Here is a 19,825-nt window from a genome sequence, read left to right as displayed (position 1 = left end):
GCAGCCACTAGGGGCAGGGTCAAGGGGTCAGGGTTAGTACAGACACACAGACATGACCTGGTCAGGCCCCTGCCTTCCACTGGCCAGGTGCAAAGGTCAGGGAGTGAAGTGAGCTGGACATGAGGGCCCTTCCCTTCTGAGATAAGCATACCCATTTTTCTTGCAACAGGCATCCCTGTTGGTCTGTCTTCTATTCTCTCTTTTCACAGGGACGTGAAACAAGAACGGTTTCCCTTTCTTCTTAAAAACACTGCAATAGTGATGCTGAAAGGGTATCAGAGACAATAGGGCTGGGTGGGGACTGCAGCGAACCACAGAATGCAAGCGGGGAGCGGCTACTTACCCTGATCAACTTCCCCTGAGCGGGGAGCGGCTACTTACCCTGATCAACTTCCTCTAGCATGGAGCGGCTACTTACCCTGATCAACTTCCTCTAGCAGGGAGCGGCTACTTACCCTGATCAACTTCCCCTGAGCGGGGAGCGGCTACTTACCCTGATCAACTTCCCCTGAGCGGGGAGCGGCTACTTACCCTGATCAACTTCCTCTAGCGGGGAGCGGCTACTTACCCTGATCAACTTCCCCTGAGCGGGGAGCGGCTACTTACCCTGACCAACTTCCTCCAGCGGGGAGCGGCTACTTACCCTGACCAACCTCCTCCAGCGGGGAGCGGCTACTTACCCTGACCAACTTCCTCCAGCGGGGAGCGGCTACGTACCCTGATCAACTTCCTCTAGCGGGGAGCGACTACTTACCCTGATCAACTTCCTCCAGCGGGGAGCGGCTACTTACCCTGATCAACTTCCTCTAGCGGGGAGCGGCTACTTACCCTGATCAACTTCCTCTAGCGGGGAGCGGCTACTTACCCTGATCAACTTCCTCTAGCGGGGAGCGACTACTTACCCTGATCAACTTCCTCTAGCGGGGAGCGGCTACTTACCCTGATAACTTCCCCTGAGCGGTGAGCGGCTACTTACCCTGACCAACTTCCCCGAGCAGGGAGGTATCCTTCCACAAAGGAAGCCAGAGCTCCAATTTTTAAAAAATGAGAGTTCTCCACATTTAAACAAGTTGACAACGAATTTTAAGCAGTAGGCCAGATTGAATCACTGCTCCACCAGTCTGTGACCCAAAACACAGGCAAATGTGTGGTCCCCGAGGACAGACGGCACCCACCTCCCGACACGGAGCCTTCCTACTCCATTCCGCCTCCTGCAAGCTCCAGCCCCCTGGCCCTGGCGCGTACAACACGCACTCCCAGCTGCTCGGAAGGCTGTGGAGAATTCACGTACCGCGACTGGTCTATGTGACAGAAATGGCAAATCCAGAGTCTGCTAGCAAAATACGGGGGTGGGGAGTGGGCTGGGGGTGAGGAGAAGGAGGCTGAGCTTCCAAAATGCAAATCTCTCAGGGACAGAGAGAGAAGGGAGGCAGCATAGCAGCAGCTGGCTCTGGGCAGTCAGCAATGCTCTCTGAAAATAAAACATTTTACAATCCACAACTGCACCTCATTAAGAATGAATGGATCGGCTGGTATAAATAGCACGCCGCGTGAAGAAGTCAGGAAACAGCATATGCGTTTGATGGAAAAACGGCAGCCACACGGCTGCTTATTAGCTTGGTCGGCGGAGGCTCCGCACTCACTAACAAGACGGGTCCCGGGTTCGAAGCTGTGGTCGGTGGAGGCTCCGCACTAACAAGACGGGTCCCAGGTTCGAAGCTTGGGTTGGCCACATGGCTTCCCTGATCTTGGAGCACAGAAGGCCTCGCCCGGTGCCAGCCCTGCTCCCAACCTGGGCTTAACTCTGGACACACAGTGCCAGCCCACAGTGAGCTTCTCGCAGCTTCTGACCTGCAGGATCCCCACTCTAATGTCCTACCTCTGGGCTTGAATGCTGCCATTGACAGGGAGCTCACTCCTCCGTCACATGCAAAACACTCAGTTCTGTGGCTGGATGGCTATTGATCAAGGAAACCTAAATGTCCCCTGCCCTGCCTCAGCTCTGCTCCAGGTCTGGGAGAAGTGGCCTTAGCTGGCCAAGCCATCCGTTATGTTTGAGTATCGGACACTGGCCACGCCATCTGTTATATTTGACTGTTGGACACTGGCCAAGCCATCCGTTATGTCTGACTATCGGACACTGGCCACACCATCCATTATGTTTGAGTATCGGACACTGGCCACACCATCTGTTACGTCTGACTATCGGACACCGGCCACGCCATCCGTTATATTTGACTATCGGACACTGGCCACGCCATCCGTTATGTTTGACTATCGGACACAGAACAGAAATAATTGGGCCAATCACTTTTTCTCCCAAGTATGGACGTGGGGTCCTGAGAGCGGGGTGGGGGTGGGGCAGATGGTTGACTTGAAGGGCAGGCAAGCTGCAGAGCGGGCATCAGGAGCACAGAGCTGGTACAAGTGGAAGCAGCTCAGCCGCCCTGTCTCCTCGCAGCCTCGCCAGCCTTCGTCTCCCGCCCTGATACTGGGAGAACCTTCCTCAGTGGCTTGGCAGCAACCCCCACCTTGTGCCAGCCTTGGTGGTCCCTGATCCTCACAACCAAAAATCCCCAACAGTCAGAAAAGAAAAAGCCAGTGAGCGTCGAGAACTGAGCGACAGCCTGACTCCGCATGGCTTCTGCCAAGGGTGGGGCGTGCACTGGGTTTTAGAAGCCGGGATCCTGGGTCCTCTTGGGCACAGCCTGGCCGCCTACAGGACCCTGGCCAGCCTTCCCCTCCTCATCCATCGTGAACAGTCGATTCCACTGTCTGTAGCTGCCCTGGAGGCTGCTCTGAGCATCAGCTGGGTTAGCGGCCATGAGTCACAGAGCGTTGGGGCTAGTACAGCTCGGAGGGACTCAGCTCTTCCAGGAAGACAGGTAGAGGGCGTGGGGTGGGGGCGGCAGGCTAGCTGGGGGGTCACTGAGGAAGGGCGGCCCTGGCAAACATTTGTGGCCTGAGCTGAACCAGAGTGTTCAACCCACACAGAACCCTCAGGCTTGCTTTCACCCCACCACAAAAAGGACCACAGTTTGGAATTTTTAAAACCTGTCTAACATCAAGTGAGCCACTGAAGTGATCCTGAAACTCCCATTTTTCTTAAAACTCCCCACCTGGAACAAATCCAAAACCTGGAAGGGAACCAGTGTGTCACCCTGTTCAAAGCAACCCAGGAGGCCTGCGCTCCCCTCTGGGGAAGGATGGACGGTGGGAGGTGGCAGGATTCCTGCAGAGAGGCCTGAGGAGGGACAATGACCCAGCCCTCAGTGGAGAAGGGAAAAGGAATTTGCCTCATAGCCGGAGCTGCCTGTGTCCCAGCCTGGGAGCTTTTCAGTTCCTCTCTAAGGGCATGGACGTGAGGAGGAAACACGTATTTACACCCTGTGAGTGGGGCTTTTGCTGGTGCTGGGCAAAGTGGAAAGGTCTCCCCAAATCTGCCCAGGCACAGCCAGTGACAAGGCTTTCGATGATACCCCAGGATCCCAGGCCCAGGTCCACATGGTAAAACCTCATGAATCCAGAGGCCCTGGCTCCCACCCGAGGAAAGGACACATGTCCCAGAAAGTCCTCTGAACACTGGCTTCAGGCCCCTGGTGTCAGGCGCTCAGTACAATTGAGAAAGGCAGGCAGAAAGGACACAGCAGGCCAGGTGCGGTGGCTCACGCCTGTAGTACCAGAACTTTGGGAGGCTGAGCCGGGCGGATCACTTGAGCCTAAGAGTTCGAGACCAGCCTGGGCAACGTGGAAGCACCTCGTCTCTACAGATACAAAAAAATTAGCAGGTGCGGTAGTACATGGCCAGCTACCTGGAGGTGGGAGGATTGCTGTAGCCCAGGAAGTGGAGTGTGCGGTTAGCTGAGACCGAGCCACTGTATTCCACTCCAGCCTGGGTGACAGAGTGAAACCCTGTCAAAGAGAAAGAAAGAAAAGAAAGGAAAGGAAAGGAAAGGAAAGGAAAGGAAAGGAAAGGAAAGGAAAGGAAAGGAGGAAAGAAGGAAAGAAGGAAAGAAGGAAAGAAGGAAAGAAAAGAAAGAAAGAGAGAAAGAAAGAAAGAAAGAAAGAAAAAGAAAGAAAGAGGAAGGAAGGAAGGAAAAGAAAGAACGGGAAAAGGAAAGGAAAGGAGAGAGAGAGACAGAAAGAGAGAGAAAGAAAAGAAACAAAAAGAAAAGAAAAGAAACGAAACTCCAGGGCAGACCCAGGCAATGGTACCTCCGGGTTACAGCTCTGGAGGTTGAAGAGAATAAGAAGCCGCATCCTGTTAACTGTCCTCGGCACTGGAGTCAGAGAACAACGTTCCATCTGAGAATCACCTCCACACGTAATGACTCCAGGCAGCCTTGCTCCTCCAGCCGCACCTTTATCGTTCTTCCTTTCTTTACAGTGACAGCTGGAACTGCAGCGCCCATCTTGTGACCATGAGGGAAAGAGAAGAATTGCAAAGACATCTGTCCTGACATCACTGAAGCTGCTGAACCGAAGCCGTCGCTCCTTCCTCTGAGCTTCGTATTTTATGAGAAAAAGATGTACTCCTTCGCTACTCAAATATGCCATGTTGATGTGGCTACTCTCAACTCCCACCCCCAGCAACTCTCTTTCTGTGCACAGGGTGGAAATCCAGCTTGAAGGAAAGAAGCCTGCGGAGGGGTGAGCCCAGCTCTAAAGGTGTTACAACCCCAGGGCCCGCAGCACCGGTGCCACCATTGACACCTCCTATACCACAGGGGACCAAAGAGACCAGGACGTGTGCAAAAGCTGACTTTACTGCTGTCATATATGAGCAATGATATGCCAGGAAGAGCAGGGCAGAGCACACACTGTCTGCAGGGAGCAGGTGGAGGGGGAGAGACATTGCTCAGAGGCAGACCCTGCAGCTAGTTACCAAGAGGTACTCAGGCCATGCCATTCCCCGCCCCCTCCTGGGGAAAGAAGGAATACCCTGCTGGGACCCACCAAGGGGTCTGCAGGCAAATCCTTGGCCAAAATCAATACCCAGCATCCAGGGGAGGGAGACAGCAGCAGACTCAGGTAGTCAGCGCACCTGTCCTGCAGGTGCAGTGCAGTCATTGGCTCTCCCTGAGATAACACAGACGACAGGAACACGTCTACTATTTCCCTAATACTTTCATTGTGTTATTTTTAACATTTCGATCTTATCTATCTGCAGTGTGTTTCTGGATACACCCAGAAGGAGAAAGAAATCGAAGTGCACCAGCTCCAGTTATGAGATAGGTCTGTTAGCTTCTCATTGAGTTGAAAAGCGACTTACGGTTGGCGTCTGTACATTCTCAGGCTACCCTTTCTCTATTATGGTCTATTCCACTTGTCTGTTGATTCATTCTACAAATAAATATTCTGTTTATCCTGACACCAATACTCTATTGTTCTTACTTATTTCAGTAACTTTATAGTCAAGCTTTAAAATTTGGCTGGACAGTTCTTTCCACTACCCTCCCGATTCTGCTTTGGTTTTTTTGTTCTTTTTTTTTGGTTTTGTTTTTTTTTTTTGAGAGATAGGGGTCTCACTCTTTCACCCAGGCTGGAGTGCAGTGGTGTGGTCTCAGCTCACTGCCGCTTCAAGCTCCTGGGCTCAAGTGATCCTCCCACCTTAGCCTCCTGAGTAGCTGGGACTACAGGTATGTGCCACCATACCCGGCTAAGTCTTAAAAATTTATTTGTAGAGACAGTGTCTCGTTACGTTGCCCAGGCTAGTCTTGAACTCTTGACTCAAGCAATCCTTCTGACTTGGCCCCCAAAGTGCTGGGATTACAGGCATGAGCCAGTGTACACAGCCTACCCTTGCTATTCTTAAAAAGAGTTTTTTGGCCGGGCGCGGTGGCTCATGCCTCTAATCTCAGCACTTTGGGAGGCCAAGGTGGGTGGATCACCTGATGTCAGGAGTTCAAGACCATCCTGACCAACATGGAGAAACCCCACCTCTATTAAAAATACAAAATTAGCTGGGCATGGTGGTGCAAGCCTGTAATCCCAGCTACTCAGGAGGCTGAGGCAGGAGAATCACTTGAACCCGGGAGGTAGAAGTTGCAGTGAGCTGAGATCGTGCCATTGCACTCCAGCCTGGGCAACAAGAGTGAAACTCCATCTCAAAAAAAAAAAAAAAAAGTGTTTTTTGTTGTTAAGCTACTCTCCACCTTATGAATTTTAAAAATTGAAATATAATTTATATACCACAAAAGGTACCCTCAGAAAGTATACAACTCAGTGGTTTTTAGTACAGCCATACATTTGTGTAGCCACCACGGTCTAGTTTCAAGCATTTTCACCAGCTCTGTGTACCCGTTAGCAGTCAGCCCCCATTCCCCTCCCCATCCTCCCCAAGCACTGGCAACCACCCGTCTACTTTCTGCCTCTGTGCACTGGCTTGCTCCTGCCGGCTCGTACAGATGAGATCATACAACATGCGGCCTTTCGTCTCCGGCTTCTTCCACTTCGCATGGCGTTTTCAAGGTTCGTCCAGGCTACAGGGTGGATCAGCACTTCCTTCCTTTCTATGACTGAATAATGTTCCACCATGTGATTGCACCATATTGTATCCATTCATCAGTTGATGGACATATGAGTTGTTGCCACTTTTTGGTTATAATGGTCCTGTGAACAATTGTGTCCTTATGAATATTTAAAAATCATCTTAGGCCAGGTGCGGTGGCTCACGCCTGTAATCCCAGCACTTAGGGAGGCCGAGGCAGGTGGACAACTTGAGCTCACAACTTTGAGACCAGCCTGACGACATAGTGAGACGCCCATCTCTACAAAATATACGAATTTAAACGTGTGCTAGGTGCAGTGGTGTGCACCTGCAGTCCTAGCTACCGGGGAGGCTGAGGTGGGGGGATCCTGTGAACCCAGGAGGTCCAGGCTGCAGTGAGCCGTGATTGCGCCACGGCGCCCCAGCCTGGGCGACAGAGCAAGACCCTGCCTCTAAAATTTAAAAAAAAGTAAAAAAAACTAGAAATTGATCTGAATGCCCATCAATAGGTGATTAATTGTAATACATTATATTGTGAGATTTTACTCAGCCATGAAAATGAATAATGTAGAATCTGTATCTGTTGGCCTGGAAGGTTACTCATATTCTTTTAAGTGAAAAAAGCACCATGCAGAGTGGCGGGTAAGAGCCTATTTTTATTGCTAAAACAAAAGCCAAAAAAACCCCACCCCTTTATCAAGTATATGTTTGTAGGAACACAGAGAAAGGGTTTGGAGATGAGGGGAAGTAGAAGAGATTTTTCTTTTTCATACACCTTTGAATTAACTTGCTACAATATATCTTGTATTCTTATGTAATTAAAAATTAACAAAGAAAGGCCTGGCACGGTGGCTCATGCTGGTAATCCCAGCACGTTGGGAGGCCGAGGCAGGTGAATTGTTTGAGGCCAAGGGGTTTGAGACCAGCCTGGCCAACACGGTGAAACCCCGTCTCTACTAAAAATACAAAAATTAGCCAGGTTTGGTGGTGCACGCCTGTAATCCCAGCTACTCAGGAGGCTAAGACTTGAGAATTGCTTGAACCCAAGAGGCGGAGGTTGCAGTGAGCCGAGATCACACCACCACACTCCAGCCTGGGTGGCAGAGCAAGGCTGCCTCAAAAAAAAAAAAAAAAAAAGAAAAGAAAAAAATTAAAAAAAATTTAAAGGAGGAAGAAAAAGTAACTCACCTCAGAAACACCAACCCTTTCACCTGACTGCTCTGTGGGTTGAAAAGTTCATGACTTGTAGTATCTATTGATGATTACCCTTCCTCTATTGATTACCCTTCCTCTATTGATTCCCTTCCTCTATTGATTCCCTTCCTCTATTGATTACCCTTCCTCTATTGATTCCCTTCCTCTATTGATTCCCTTCCTCTATTGATTCCCTTCCTCTATTGATTCCCTTCCTCTATTGATTACCCTTCCTCTATTGATTCCCTTCCTCTATTGATTCCCTTCCTCTATTGATTCCCTTCCTCTATTGATTCCCTTCCTCTATTGATTACCCTTCTTCTTCCAACAGGGCATGAGAAAGAAAATGGGGTGGGCTGGGATGCAGGGAGAAGTTGGGAGCTACAGGTGCATGAGCCCAAGGGATGTGGGATGTAAGGAGAGAGGGAGAGAGGGAGAGAAGGGAAGGGGAGGGGAGAGAGAGAGAGAGACAGAGAGAGAGAGAGAGAGAGAGAAATGGAGGTGGCAAAGAGGCTTGGAGAGAGGCTGAGAGAGCGAGTGAGCTGGTGCTGTGATCGGCTCCAAGCCAGTGAGAGGGACTGTGGGGCGGGAGGAGGATGCTGGCCCCGGGGCCCTCGGAGGCAGGGTGCCAGGAGGAGCAGCATCTGGCGAGAGCAGGGTGGTTTTCACAGCCTCCGAGTATCTCCTGGGACTTTCCAGCAGACCCCAATCCAGAGGATCCACAGTCTACTGCAAGAGCGTGGGGCCACTGCCCTCCTCGCCCATAAAATTAAAAGGCCATCTTTAATTAATTAAAAGGCCAAGTCTGCGTGCCTGAGGAGGTGGGGGGGGGGGCTCTGCCCCTCCCCAGGGTGTGCACATGTGCATGGGAGTGTGTGTGCGTGTGGGCAACTGTGTGTGTGCACATGAGTGTGCGTGTGTGTGCGTGTGAATGAGCCTGTGAGCTACTGTATGCATGAGTGTGTGTAAAGCTACTGTGTACATACACGTGTGACTGTGCATGTGTGTGAGCTTGTGTCTGCATGTGTGTATGTGCGTGCATGCAAGTGTGTGTGCACGTGAGCATCTATGTATGTGGATATGTGTGTGCACGTGCAGATGTGTGTGTGCATGTGGATGTGTGTGTGCACGTGGATTCAGTGTGTCTGCGTGTGGATGTGTGTGTGCATGTGAGCATGTGTGCATGTGGATGTGAGTGTGTGTACGTGGCTGTGTGGATGTCAGCATGTATGTGTGTGCATGTGGATGTATGTGTGTGTCCATGTGGATGTGTGTGCACGTGGATGTGTGTGTGGATGTGAGCGTGTATGTGTGTGCATGTGGTTATGTGTGTGCATGAACGTGTGTGTACAAGTGTAGGTACACATTCTTGTGCATGTGGATGTGTGTGTGGATGTGTGTGTGTCCATGTGGGTGTGTGTGTGTGCATGTGGGTATGTGCATGCATGTGAATGTGTATGTGAATGTCAGTGTGTGTGTGCATGTTGATGTGTGTCAATGTGGATGTGTTTGTGTGTGGATGTGTGTCTCATCGTGGATGTGTTTGTGTGTGGATGTGTGTGTCAATGTGGATGTGTTTGTGTGTGGATGTGTGTGTCTCATTGCGGATGTGTTTGTATGTGGATGTGTGTGTCTCATTGCGGATGTGTGTGTGGATGTGTGTGTCAATGCGGGTGTGTTTGTGTGTGGATGTGTGTCTCATTGCGGATGTGTTTGTGTGTGGATGTGTGTCTCATTGCGGATGTGTTTGTGTGTGGATGTGTGTGTCAATGCGGATGTGTTTGTGTGTGGATGTGTGTCTCATTGCGGATGTGTTTGTGTGTGGATGTGTGTCAATGTGGATGTGTTTGTATGTGGATGTGTGTGTCTCATTGCGGATGTGTTTGTGTGTGGATGTGTGTGTCAATGCGGGTGTGTTTGTGTGTGGATGTGTGTCAATGTGGATGTGTTTGTGTGTGGATGTGTGTCTCATTGCGGATGTGTTTGTGTGTGGATGTGTGTGTCAATGCGGGTGTGTTTGTGTGTGGATGTGTGTGTCAATGCGGGTGTGTTTGTGTGTGGATGTGTGTCAATGCGGATGTGTTTGTGTGTGGATGTGTGTCATTGCGGATGTGTTTGTGTGTGGATGTGTGTGTCAATGCGGGTGTGTTTGTGTGTGGATGTGTGTCAATGCGGGTGTGTTTGTGTGTGGATGTGTGTGTCAATGCGGGTGTGTTTGTGGATGTGTGTCAATGCGGATGTGTTTGTGTGTGGATGTGTGTGTCAATGCGGGTGTGTTTGTGTGTGGATGTGTGTGTCTCATTGCGGATGTGTTTGTGTGTGGATGTGTGTGTCAATGCAGGTGTGTTTGTGTGTGGATGTGTGTGTCAATGCGGGTGTGTTTGTGGATGTGTGTCATTGCGGATGTGTTTGTGTGTGGATGTGTGTCAATGCGGATGTGTTTGTGTGTGGATGTGTGTGTCAATGCGGGTGTGTTTGTGTGTGGATGTGTGTGTCAATGCGGGTGTGTTTGTGTGTGGATGTGTGTCAATGCGGGTGTGTTTGTGTGTGGATGTGTGTGTCAATGCGGGTGTGTTTGTGTGTGGATGTGTGTCTCATTGCGGATGTGTTTGTGTGTGGATGTGTGTCAATGCGGGTGTGTTTGTGTGTGGATGTGTGTCAATGCGGGTGTGTTTGTGTGTGGATGTGTGTCAATGCGGGTGTGTTTGTGTGTGGATGTGTGTGTCATTGCGGATGTGTTTGTGGATGTGTGTCAATGCGGGTGTGTTTGTGTGTGGATGTGTGTGTCAATGCGGGTGTGTTTGTGTGTGGATGTGTGTGTCAATGCGGGTGTGTTTGTGTGTGGATGTGTGTGTCAATGCGGGTGTGTTTGTGTGTGGATGTGTGTCAATGCGGGTGTGTTTGTGTGTGGATGTGTGTCAATGCGGGTGTGTTTGTGTGTGGATGTGTGTCTCATTGCGGGTGTGTTTGTGTGTGGATGTGTGTCTCATTGCGGATGTGTTTGTGTGGATGTGTGTGTCAATGCGGGTGTGTTTGTGTGTGGATGTGTGTCAATGTGGGTGTGTTTGTGTGTGGATGTGTGTCTCATCGTGGATGTGTTTGTGTGTGGATGTGTGTGTCAATGCGGGTGTGTTTGTGTGTGGATGTGTGTGTCAATGCGGGTGTGTTTGTGTGTGGATGTGTGTGTCAATGCGGGTGTGTTTGTGTGTGGATGTGTGTGTCAATGCGGATGTGTTTGTGTGTGGATGTGAGCATGTGTGTGTGTGCCCTGACTTGGAGCAGACAGGGCAGTGAAAGCTCTTGAAGTGGGGCGTAGGCCACAGCTGCCCCCACAGGCCTTCAGCCTCTCTGGCTCAACTGGCTCCAAGCAGCATTTTAAACCCACAAGTGTCCACCAGCTTCTGCTCCCACTGTCTGAGGGACATGGACGGATCTCGACGGGGCTCAGCAGGAGAAGGCCTGAGGTCTGAGGGTGGCAGAGGGACCAGGTGGAGGACCGCCACTTCTCCAGCCAATCTCTGGCCACTCACTTCCAGGCTGGGCGGCCGCAGTGCCCCTCAGGCCAGTGTCCCAGCCAGGCCTGCACCGCCTCCTCCTGAGGGACTCCCCGCCTGCCTGGTCTCCACCGCACTGCATCCCACGGTCTGTCCGTGGCAGCGACGTCGGGGGGTGAGCTCACAGGCAGCAGAGGTGTACACAGCACCCGGTAGGACCAGTGAGAAGAGGCCACCATGAGGGAGTCGGGGTGCTGAGGACAAAGTGCCTGCAGGCTGCGCACCAAGGCACGGGTGTCGATCTGCCTGCAGGTCCACGTACGGGGGATTTATACCTTCTACATGCGTCACTGGACAACTTTCACATGTTCGTAATAAACATGCATTACTTTTATAACAAGAAAAAAATTCCGAATGACATAAAGATGGTCAGATGTCAGGTCACAACTAAAGACCAAGATGTCCCACAGCCCCTGAGAGGCGGCCGCCAGGTGTATTGTCATGGGTCCACTTCCTCCAAGACGAGCCATGACCCGACTGAGCCTCCCTCACCGCTCTGCCTGCTGTCTCATCTAAGACCCTCAGACCCCGAGTATTTGGCAGAAACGTGAACACTTCAGAGCAAAAGGACCACCAGAGAGGGTAGGAGCCTGCCCTTGGATCCCAGCTCAGCCACACACCTGCCGAGGAAGTCCCTCCTCTTCTCTGAGCCGCAGGTACACCCATCTATAAAATGCAGTCATTAAATAACTGCCCTGACCACCTTCCAAGCCTGTTGTGAGACCAGGAACTTTGAAAATCAAACCACAAGCATCAAAGCATCACGAAAGCTGCGGAGAGCAGTCCACAACCAGGTCCACTGCCAAGTGGGGCAGCCACCTGGGACACACACACCTTAATGTAGCCACCAGAACGCCCAGGGACACTGGGGCACAAAGTCACCATACTAATTAGGACCAGGGAAGCCAGGAGTCCTCCCTTACTGAGACACAAGACAAGTGCCAGGAAGAGGTGGTGAGGGCCTGCCTGGGAAGGATGCAGGTTTTATACTTGGCAAAATACCTTAATTGACGTCCTATTTCTGTGAAGTGCTGCTCATGGCATGCTTGCCCCCAAATCAGTACTTGTATGTGATACTGCTCCCCGTGGCCCTCCCACCACACTCCTGCACAGAGCAAACAAGCACCTGCTGGAGGTCCCCGCTGCTCATCGGGAGAAGGTGTGGAGATGAGGGCGCAGGGAGGGACATATCAGCAGAATGAGCCATGTGGATGGAGGATGCGGGGGACTGACCTTGTGCCTGCAAACTGCTAGGCTGGCTGACGACCCAAACTTTACAGGTTATCCAGGGAGACAGGCAGAGGGGACTTACCTCTTCCTCGGGCCCACGTGTAGGTGCGGCTGGTCTCGGAGCTTCTGGGCTCTCGCTCTGCCGGTTCCGTGGACAAAGGTCGGAAGTGGGGGTCATCTGCTCGGCCAAGGGTCTTCAGGGGCAGGATATACTTGGGGAGCCCTTTGTAGAACCAGGCCCCCGACCTCTTCCAGACCTGAGTGGGGGAGAGAGCTGCTTGGGGCACAGGACGCAGAGGAACCTCCCCTCCTGCTCCTTGCCCAGATGACGGGAGGCAGGACGCGGAGAGCTAGGAGCAGAGTGGGAGTGGGAACTCTGGCTCTGCCCTCCCTGGCTGATGGGCTGGGCTGTCACTTACCTCCCCGGGACTCAGGACAATTAGGAGCTAAGTCCCATGAACTCTCCAAACCTTCTTTCCCTTATTTTAGAGTTGAGGACTTGCTCTGCTGCCCAGGCTGGAGTGCAGTGGTGCAGTCATCACCCGCTGCAGCCTCCACCTCCTGGGCTCACGCGGTCCTCCTGCCTCAGCCTCCTCAGCAGCTGGGACCACTGCACCTGAGTCTACACCCGCTTTAAAGACAAGCCCATGTCCTCCTGTTTCTCTCTTGCAGAGCGGGGATCTCAATACGGGCCTGGCATGTGAGAAAGGTTTATGAAAACTGTTCTCTGTTACGGTCTGTATCCTCCACCACTCGGGATCCTAGAGATTGCCTAGTCAGACCCCTGCCCATCCCCAGTCCCTTCCAGCCCCTGCTGGAAAACTCCTAGTGACAGGAAGCCCACAAGCCACCAGGCACTGCTGAGTTTCCACTAGATCTGCCAGTGACTGGCACTTCCTTCCCACCAGCTGACCTCCCAGGCACCTTCTCTCACTGGCCCAAGGCAGAGGGCTGCACAGGACAGACTCTCCCAGCTGCAAGTACCTGCAGACACCTCCCCGGCCCCCAGCTCTCCTTGGTGCCATGCACAGACCCCCAGCTTCTCAAGGACAACACCCTGGTTCCCCAGCTGTCCCAGGTCCCCTCTCATCGAGCCACCCCCTCTCGTCATGTTTGTCACTGCCCCTCAGGAGAGGGACTCAGAAGTGGCTACAAAGCTCCAGACTTGTTCTGGCTGCCCCCAGGGCACAGCCACTGACCTTACACCCTCTTTCCTGCCTTATTTCTGTCATCCATGGGTCCTGAGCCTCCCAGGAGCCCCTCTTGGCCTCATGTAGTCCCCCAGGGACTCTCAGAGCCAGATAGGTCAGAGGGTGCCTGCCAGGGCCCAAGCAGGTACAAAGCATCCCTTCATCATTGCCCTGGGGAAGTGGTGAGAGTCACCCTAAAGCTGGCCAGACACCCCCAAAGGCTGGCAGAGCCCCAGGAATCTGGGGATGCCCACCCTGAACTCACAGGGTGGGAGGTGCTCTGGGTCAGGGACACACAGCCCCTTGGGCTCTGAGGGGTCCCTCTGTTCCTCTAATACCCTCAGCTTGGACACCCAGGCTCCCCACTCCTGCTGTCCCTGGAAGCAAAGGCTGAATCAATGGCAGCTTCCACATGCTCGCTGTGTGGCTTTGAGTGAGTTACTTAACCTCTCTGAGCTGAGTTTCTTTATTGATTAAACTGATGAAATGTGATAGCTGCTGAGAAAGCTGGAAGTGCTCAACAGGGCAAAGGGCACCCAGAAGGTGTTCACAAGATGCCACCTGCCTGCCTCCTTGCTGTCCCTTCCGCTCGAGGCTCCAGGGCAGAGCAGCAGAGGCTGAGGGAGTGCCGGGCCGGACCATATCACAGCCTTGGAAGCTCTTCCTTGAGGACTTCTCAGATGGGACGGCCTTTCCAACAGGAACAGAAAGGACCGCCTCTTGGAGACGGCCACCGATTAGAATTCAGAGCAGCTGCTGAGTCAGGGTCCCTAAATCTTTAATACCTCCTTCAGAAAACACCACATACTGTATAGTCTCTTTTCCGATGAAGGAAATAAATTCAGAGTATTTAGTCAGGAGGGGTGGCAGCCTGTAAACGAACACTTTGCAAAAACCTCAACTGACATGACCCTTCTCAGAGAAGGGCAGGCCAAGGTTCCGAGCCGACGTCCTGAACCTGAATCCCGGGTCTGGCACCCAGCACCTGTGTGATTTGGACACACTGACCTCCCTGTTTCCTCATCACTAGGCAAACACAGCAGCAGGGCTTATCTCACTGGGAGGACTTGAGGGTCAGGCCCAAGAATGAACATGAAGCCACAAGGGCCAGTGCCAGGCACAGAGCAGCCTCCCCACAGAGGAGAGGCCCACGGGCACCGCCTCCCCCTCCTGCCAGGCACAGAGCAGCCTCCCCACAGAGGAGAGGCCCACGGGCACCGCCTCCCCCTCCTGCCAGGCACGGAGCAGCCTCCCCACAGAGGAGAGGCCCACGGGTACCACTGCCTCCCCCTCCTGCCACCTGGCAAACATAAACAGCTTTATCACCAGTGGGCTAATTCCCTACTGCAAAAATTCAAAACCAGAACCAGAATCCACTTGATTCTGAGACATTGCTTCCCACCTCCCAAACTTCCTCTGCATCACATTAATACTGTGGGATATTAACAAGAGCCAAGCCAAAAAATAATAATAATAAAGTTTTCTAATCACATATACTTGAAAAGCACTAGGTTAAACCAAGCTGCATCGCTGCGGGACCTCTGAGAGCCTTTACTAAGCTCCATCACTGCAGGACTTCTCAGAGCCTTTACTAAGCTCCATCACTGCGGGACTTCTCAGAGCCTTTACTAAGCTCCATCACTGCAGGACTTCTCAGAGCCTTTACTAAGCTCCATCACTGCAGGACTTCTCAGAGCCTGTACTAAGCTCCATCACTGCGGGACTTCTCAGAGCCTTTACTAAGCTCCATCACTGCAGGACTTCTCAGAGCCTTTACTAAGCTCCATCACTGCAGGACTTCTCAGAGCCTGTACTAAGCTCCATCACTGCAGGACTTCTCAGAGCCTTTACTAAGCTCCATCACTGCAGGACTTCTCAGAGCCTTTACTAAGCTCCATCACTGCAGGACTTCTCAGAGCCTGTACTAAGCTCCATCACTGCGGGACTTCTCAGAGCCTTTACTAAGCTCCATCGCTGCGGGACCTCTCGGAGCCTTTACTAAGCTCCATCGCTGTGGACTTCTCAGAGCCTTTACTAAGCTCCATCTCTGCGGGACCTCTGAGAGCCTTTACTAAGCTCCATCGCTGTGGACTTCTCAGAGCCTTTACTAAGCTCCATCACTGCAGGACTTCTCAGAGCCTTTACTAAGCTCCATCACTGCAGGACTTCTCAGAGCCTTTACTAAGCTCCATCGCTGCGGGACCTCTCGGAGCCTTTACTAAGCTCCATCGCTGTGGACTTCTCAGAGCCTTTACTAAGCTCCATCGCTGCGGGACCTCTGAGAGCCTTTACTAAGCTCCATCGCTGTGGACTTCTCAGAGCCTTTACTAAGCTCCATCACTGCAGGACTTCTCAGAGCCTTTACTAAGCTCCATCGCTGCGGGACCTCTCGGAGCCTTTACTAAGCTCCATCGCTGTGGACTTCTCAGAGCCTTTACTAAGCTCCATCGCTGCGGGACCTCTGAGAGCCTTTACTAAGCTCCATCGCTGTGGACTTCTCAGAGCCTTTACTAAGCTCCATCACTGCAGGACTTCTCAGAGCCTTTACTAAGCTCCATCACTGCAGGACTTCTCAGAGCCTTTACTAAGCTCCATCACTGCAGGACTTCTCAGAGCCTGTACTAAGCTCCATCACTGCGGGACTTCTCAGGGCCTTTACTAAGCTCCATCGCTGTGGGACCTCTCGGAGCCTTTACTAAGCTCCATCGCTGTGGACTTCTCAGAGCCTTTACTAAGCTCCATCACTGCAGGACTTCTCAGAGCCTTTACTAAGCTCCATCGCTGTGGACTTCTCAGAGCCTTTACTAAGCTCCATCGCTGCGGGACCTCTCGGAGCCTTTACTAAGCTCCATCGCTGCGGGACCTCTCGGAGCCTTTACTAAGCTCCATCGCTGCGGGACTTCTCAGAGCCTTTACTAAGCTCCATCGCTGCGGGACCTCTGAGAGCCTTTACTAAGCTCCATTGCTGTGGACTTCTCAGAGCCTTTACTAAGCTCCATCACTGCAGGACTTCTCAGGGCCTTTACTAAGCTCCATCGCTGCGGGACCTCTCGGAGCCTTTACTAAGCTCTATCGCTGTGGACTTCTCAGAGCCTGTACTAAGCTCCATCACTGCGGGACTTCTCAGAGCCTTTACTAAGCTCCATCACTGCAGGACTTCTCAGAGCCTTTACTAAGCTCCATCGCTGTGGACTTCTCAGAGCCTTTACTAAGCTCCATCACTGCGGGACTTCTCAGAGCCTTTACTAAGCTCCATCGCTGCGGGACCTCTCGGAGCCTTTACTAAGCTCCATCACTGCAGGACTTCTCAGAGCCTTTACTAAGCTCCATCACTGCAGGACTTCTCAGAGCCTTTACTAAGCTCCATCACTGCGGGACTTCTCAGAGCCTTTACTAAGCTCCATCACTGCGGGACCTCTCGGAGCCTTTACTAAGCTCCATCGCTGTGGACTTCTCAGAGCCTGTACTAAGCTCCATCACTGCAGGACTTCTCAGAGCCTTTACTAAGCTCCATCACTGCAGGACTTCTCAGAGCCTTTACTAAGCTCCATCACTGCGGGACTTCTCAGAGCCTTTACTAAGCTCCATCACTGCAGGACCTCTCGGAGCCTTTACTAAGCTCCATCACTGCAGGACTTCTCAGAGCCTTTACTAAGCTCCATCACTGCGGGACTTCTCAGGGCCTTTACTAAGCTCCATCACTGCAGGACTTCTCAGAGCCTTTACTAAGCTCCATCACTGCGGGACTTCTCAGAGCCTTTACTAAGCTCCATCACTGCAGGACTTCTCAGAGCCTGTACTAAGCTCCATCACTGCAGGACTTCTCAGGGCCTTTACTAAGCTCCATCACTGCAGGACTTCTCAGAGCCTTTACTAAGCTCCATCACTGCGGGACTTCTCAGGGCCTTTACTAAGCTCCATCACTGCAGGACTTCTCAGGGCCTTTACTAAGCTCCATCACTGCAGGACTTCTCAGGGCCTTTACTAAGCTCAGGTGCACAGGGTTATCCCAGAGGGCAAAAGAACACACCGTGCTCTCTACCTGCAATCTGCCCGGATGGTTTTCCTAGAGAAACTCAACCTTAGTAATGGGTCTGCATGGACTCGGCACTTAACTGGGCAGCACTGACTGTCCACTTGTAGAGCGATGGGCATCTGCATCGCCAAGTAGACTGTGGGCACCTCCTTATGCTCAGAGTGCCAGGCACGGACTGCCACGTCCAGACTAGGTCCGTGGCATGAATCCCTCACTGCCCCTTCCAGCCACCCTGTGTGAAGGGCCTGCTTTTGTGTGGTTCTCGAATAGCCTGGAACCTGTCTGGTGGGATGGGTGCTTCGTGGCACCCGCTTTGGAAAACCCTTTTTGATCCTCTCGGAGCCTGCCTACAACACATATTTATTTGAACGGGTAATGCAGGCACATGGTCTAAAAATCCACCAAGTGCAAAGTAGCCAGTCTCCTCCCCCATTCCCAGAAGCACCGAGGAAGCTTGGTTATTATCTCCACTTTTCAGGCGGGGAAACTGAGGCTCCAACAAGTTCAGCAATTTCCCCAAAGCCAGCACACCACTCTGTTGGCCTCTCCTCCACACGAAGGCCCCAGAATCTCATCCAACAGTTTACAGATGCAAAGCAGATGCTCACTAAACTGCAGCTGAGTGGTGAATAAATCTTCAGTGGGTCAGACGTCAGTGTGGACTCTTAGTGTCCTACAGGCAGGACACCAGAGCAGAGGGGACTGCCGGACAGGAGGCAGCAGCAAACACACAGCAGCCACCAAGGCCACCCCATGTCGGGAGCGCAGCTGCGAGGCTCATTACAGCAGGTGCCCAAGTCCAAGAGGCCATGGGGGCCATGGGGTGCCAGCAAAGGGCTCGCTACGCCTCCCACTGATGAGCAAAGGCTCTGCTTATCCTGCCCTGAGCTCGCCACCTCCCTGCCCTCCACTGTGGGCTGAGCCTGGGGGACCCCAAATGAAGCAGGTCCTTAAGAGCCATCTGTGAACGGCGGGGCCTGTGCAGGCTTTGAACCGCACACACACTGTCTCCCCCACCTGCCTCGGGAGTTTTCTCTTTTTTTCGCTTTTTTTTTTTTGAGACAGAGTCTTGCTCTGTCACCCAGGATGGAGTGCAGTGGAGCAATCGGCTCACTGCAGCCTTCGCCTGCCCAGGTTCTGGTGATCCTCCCACCTCACCCTCCCGAGTGGCTGGGACCGTAGGTGGTGTGTGCCGCTACACCCGGCTAATTTTTGTATTTTTTGTAGAGATGGGGTTTTACCATGTTGCTCAGGCTGGTCTCTAACTCCTGGGCTCAAGCAATCTGCCCACCTCAGCCTCCCAAAGTGCTGGGATTACAAACATGAGCCACCACGCCTAGCCTCTCTCTTTTTTTATTTTCCTGAAAAATACATACCTAGCATACAAAATAAGCACAATAACAAAAAGGTAAAATGAAACTAGGCCACCTATAACATCACTGCACAGAGGCAGCCCTGCGGAGCATGGCAGTGTGGATTTTCTTACGCCCTCGCCTGGGCAAACACACTGGTTTCTGTTTTTTTTGAAAACTAGGCTAATGTAGCTGCAACCTGTTCCCACCCTCCCCCAACACCTAACTGCACATCATAGCAGTCGCTGCGTATTCACAACTTCTCCATCATCATTTTTAATTGCTCCACAGTTTGGATTTATTAAACTTAATTAATCCAGCGCCCCACTGAGGGACATTTGTTTCCAATCTCTCGTCCTCACGGCAGCGCCGCAGCCATCACCCTGCACCCACCGCATCAGCCCAGTTGTCGGTTATTTTGCCTTAGGAAAGACGGGTTGATTTTGCCCTTTTCCAAAATGCTTGGGACAGAAGGGCTTCAGATTTTGAATTTTTTTGAATTTTAGAATATTTGCATTATACTTAACCAGTTCAGCATCCCAAATCTGAAAATCCAAAATCTGAAATGCTCCAATGAGTTTTGGATTTTGGAGCATTTCAGCTTTGGGTTTTCTGATTAATGACACTCAGCCTATATTCCACAGAGTGGGATTGCAGGGTCGAGAACTGTGTGTTTGGATGATGACATAGAGTCAGGCCACCCTCCAGGAGGAAAAGCCACATTCCCAGGAGGCTACAGTAAGTGTTTTCGGGGTGGGGACCTCGGCTTACGCTTCCTG

The 19,825-nt window shown here is 52.1% G+C and overlaps 1 protein-coding gene across 7 annotated transcripts in view; it reads right to left on the bottom strand.

Moving 5' to 3' along the window:
* The window catches only part of RPH3AL (rabphilin 3A like (without C2 domains)), a 198,393-nt gene that overhangs the window by 18,809 nt on the left and 159,759 nt on the right, over positions 1-19,825 (bottom strand). For all 7 annotated transcript variants that reach the window (XM_063629755.1, XM_063629757.1, XM_063629756.1 and 4 more), the window contains one exon: positions 12,551-12,725. In XM_063629755.1, coding sequence (XP_063485825.1) covers positions 12,551-12,725 — 175 coding nt within the window. The remainder of the gene's footprint in view (positions 1-12,550; positions 12,726-19,825) is intronic.

The sequence above is a fragment of the Symphalangus syndactylus genome, chromosome 20 (assembly GCF_028878055.3).
Source record: "Symphalangus syndactylus isolate Jambi chromosome 20, NHGRI_mSymSyn1-v2.1_pri, whole genome shotgun sequence".
NCBI lineage: Eukaryota > Metazoa > Chordata > Mammalia > Primates > Hylobatidae > Symphalangus > Symphalangus syndactylus.
This window is presented reverse-complemented; position numbering and strand designations above follow the sequence as displayed.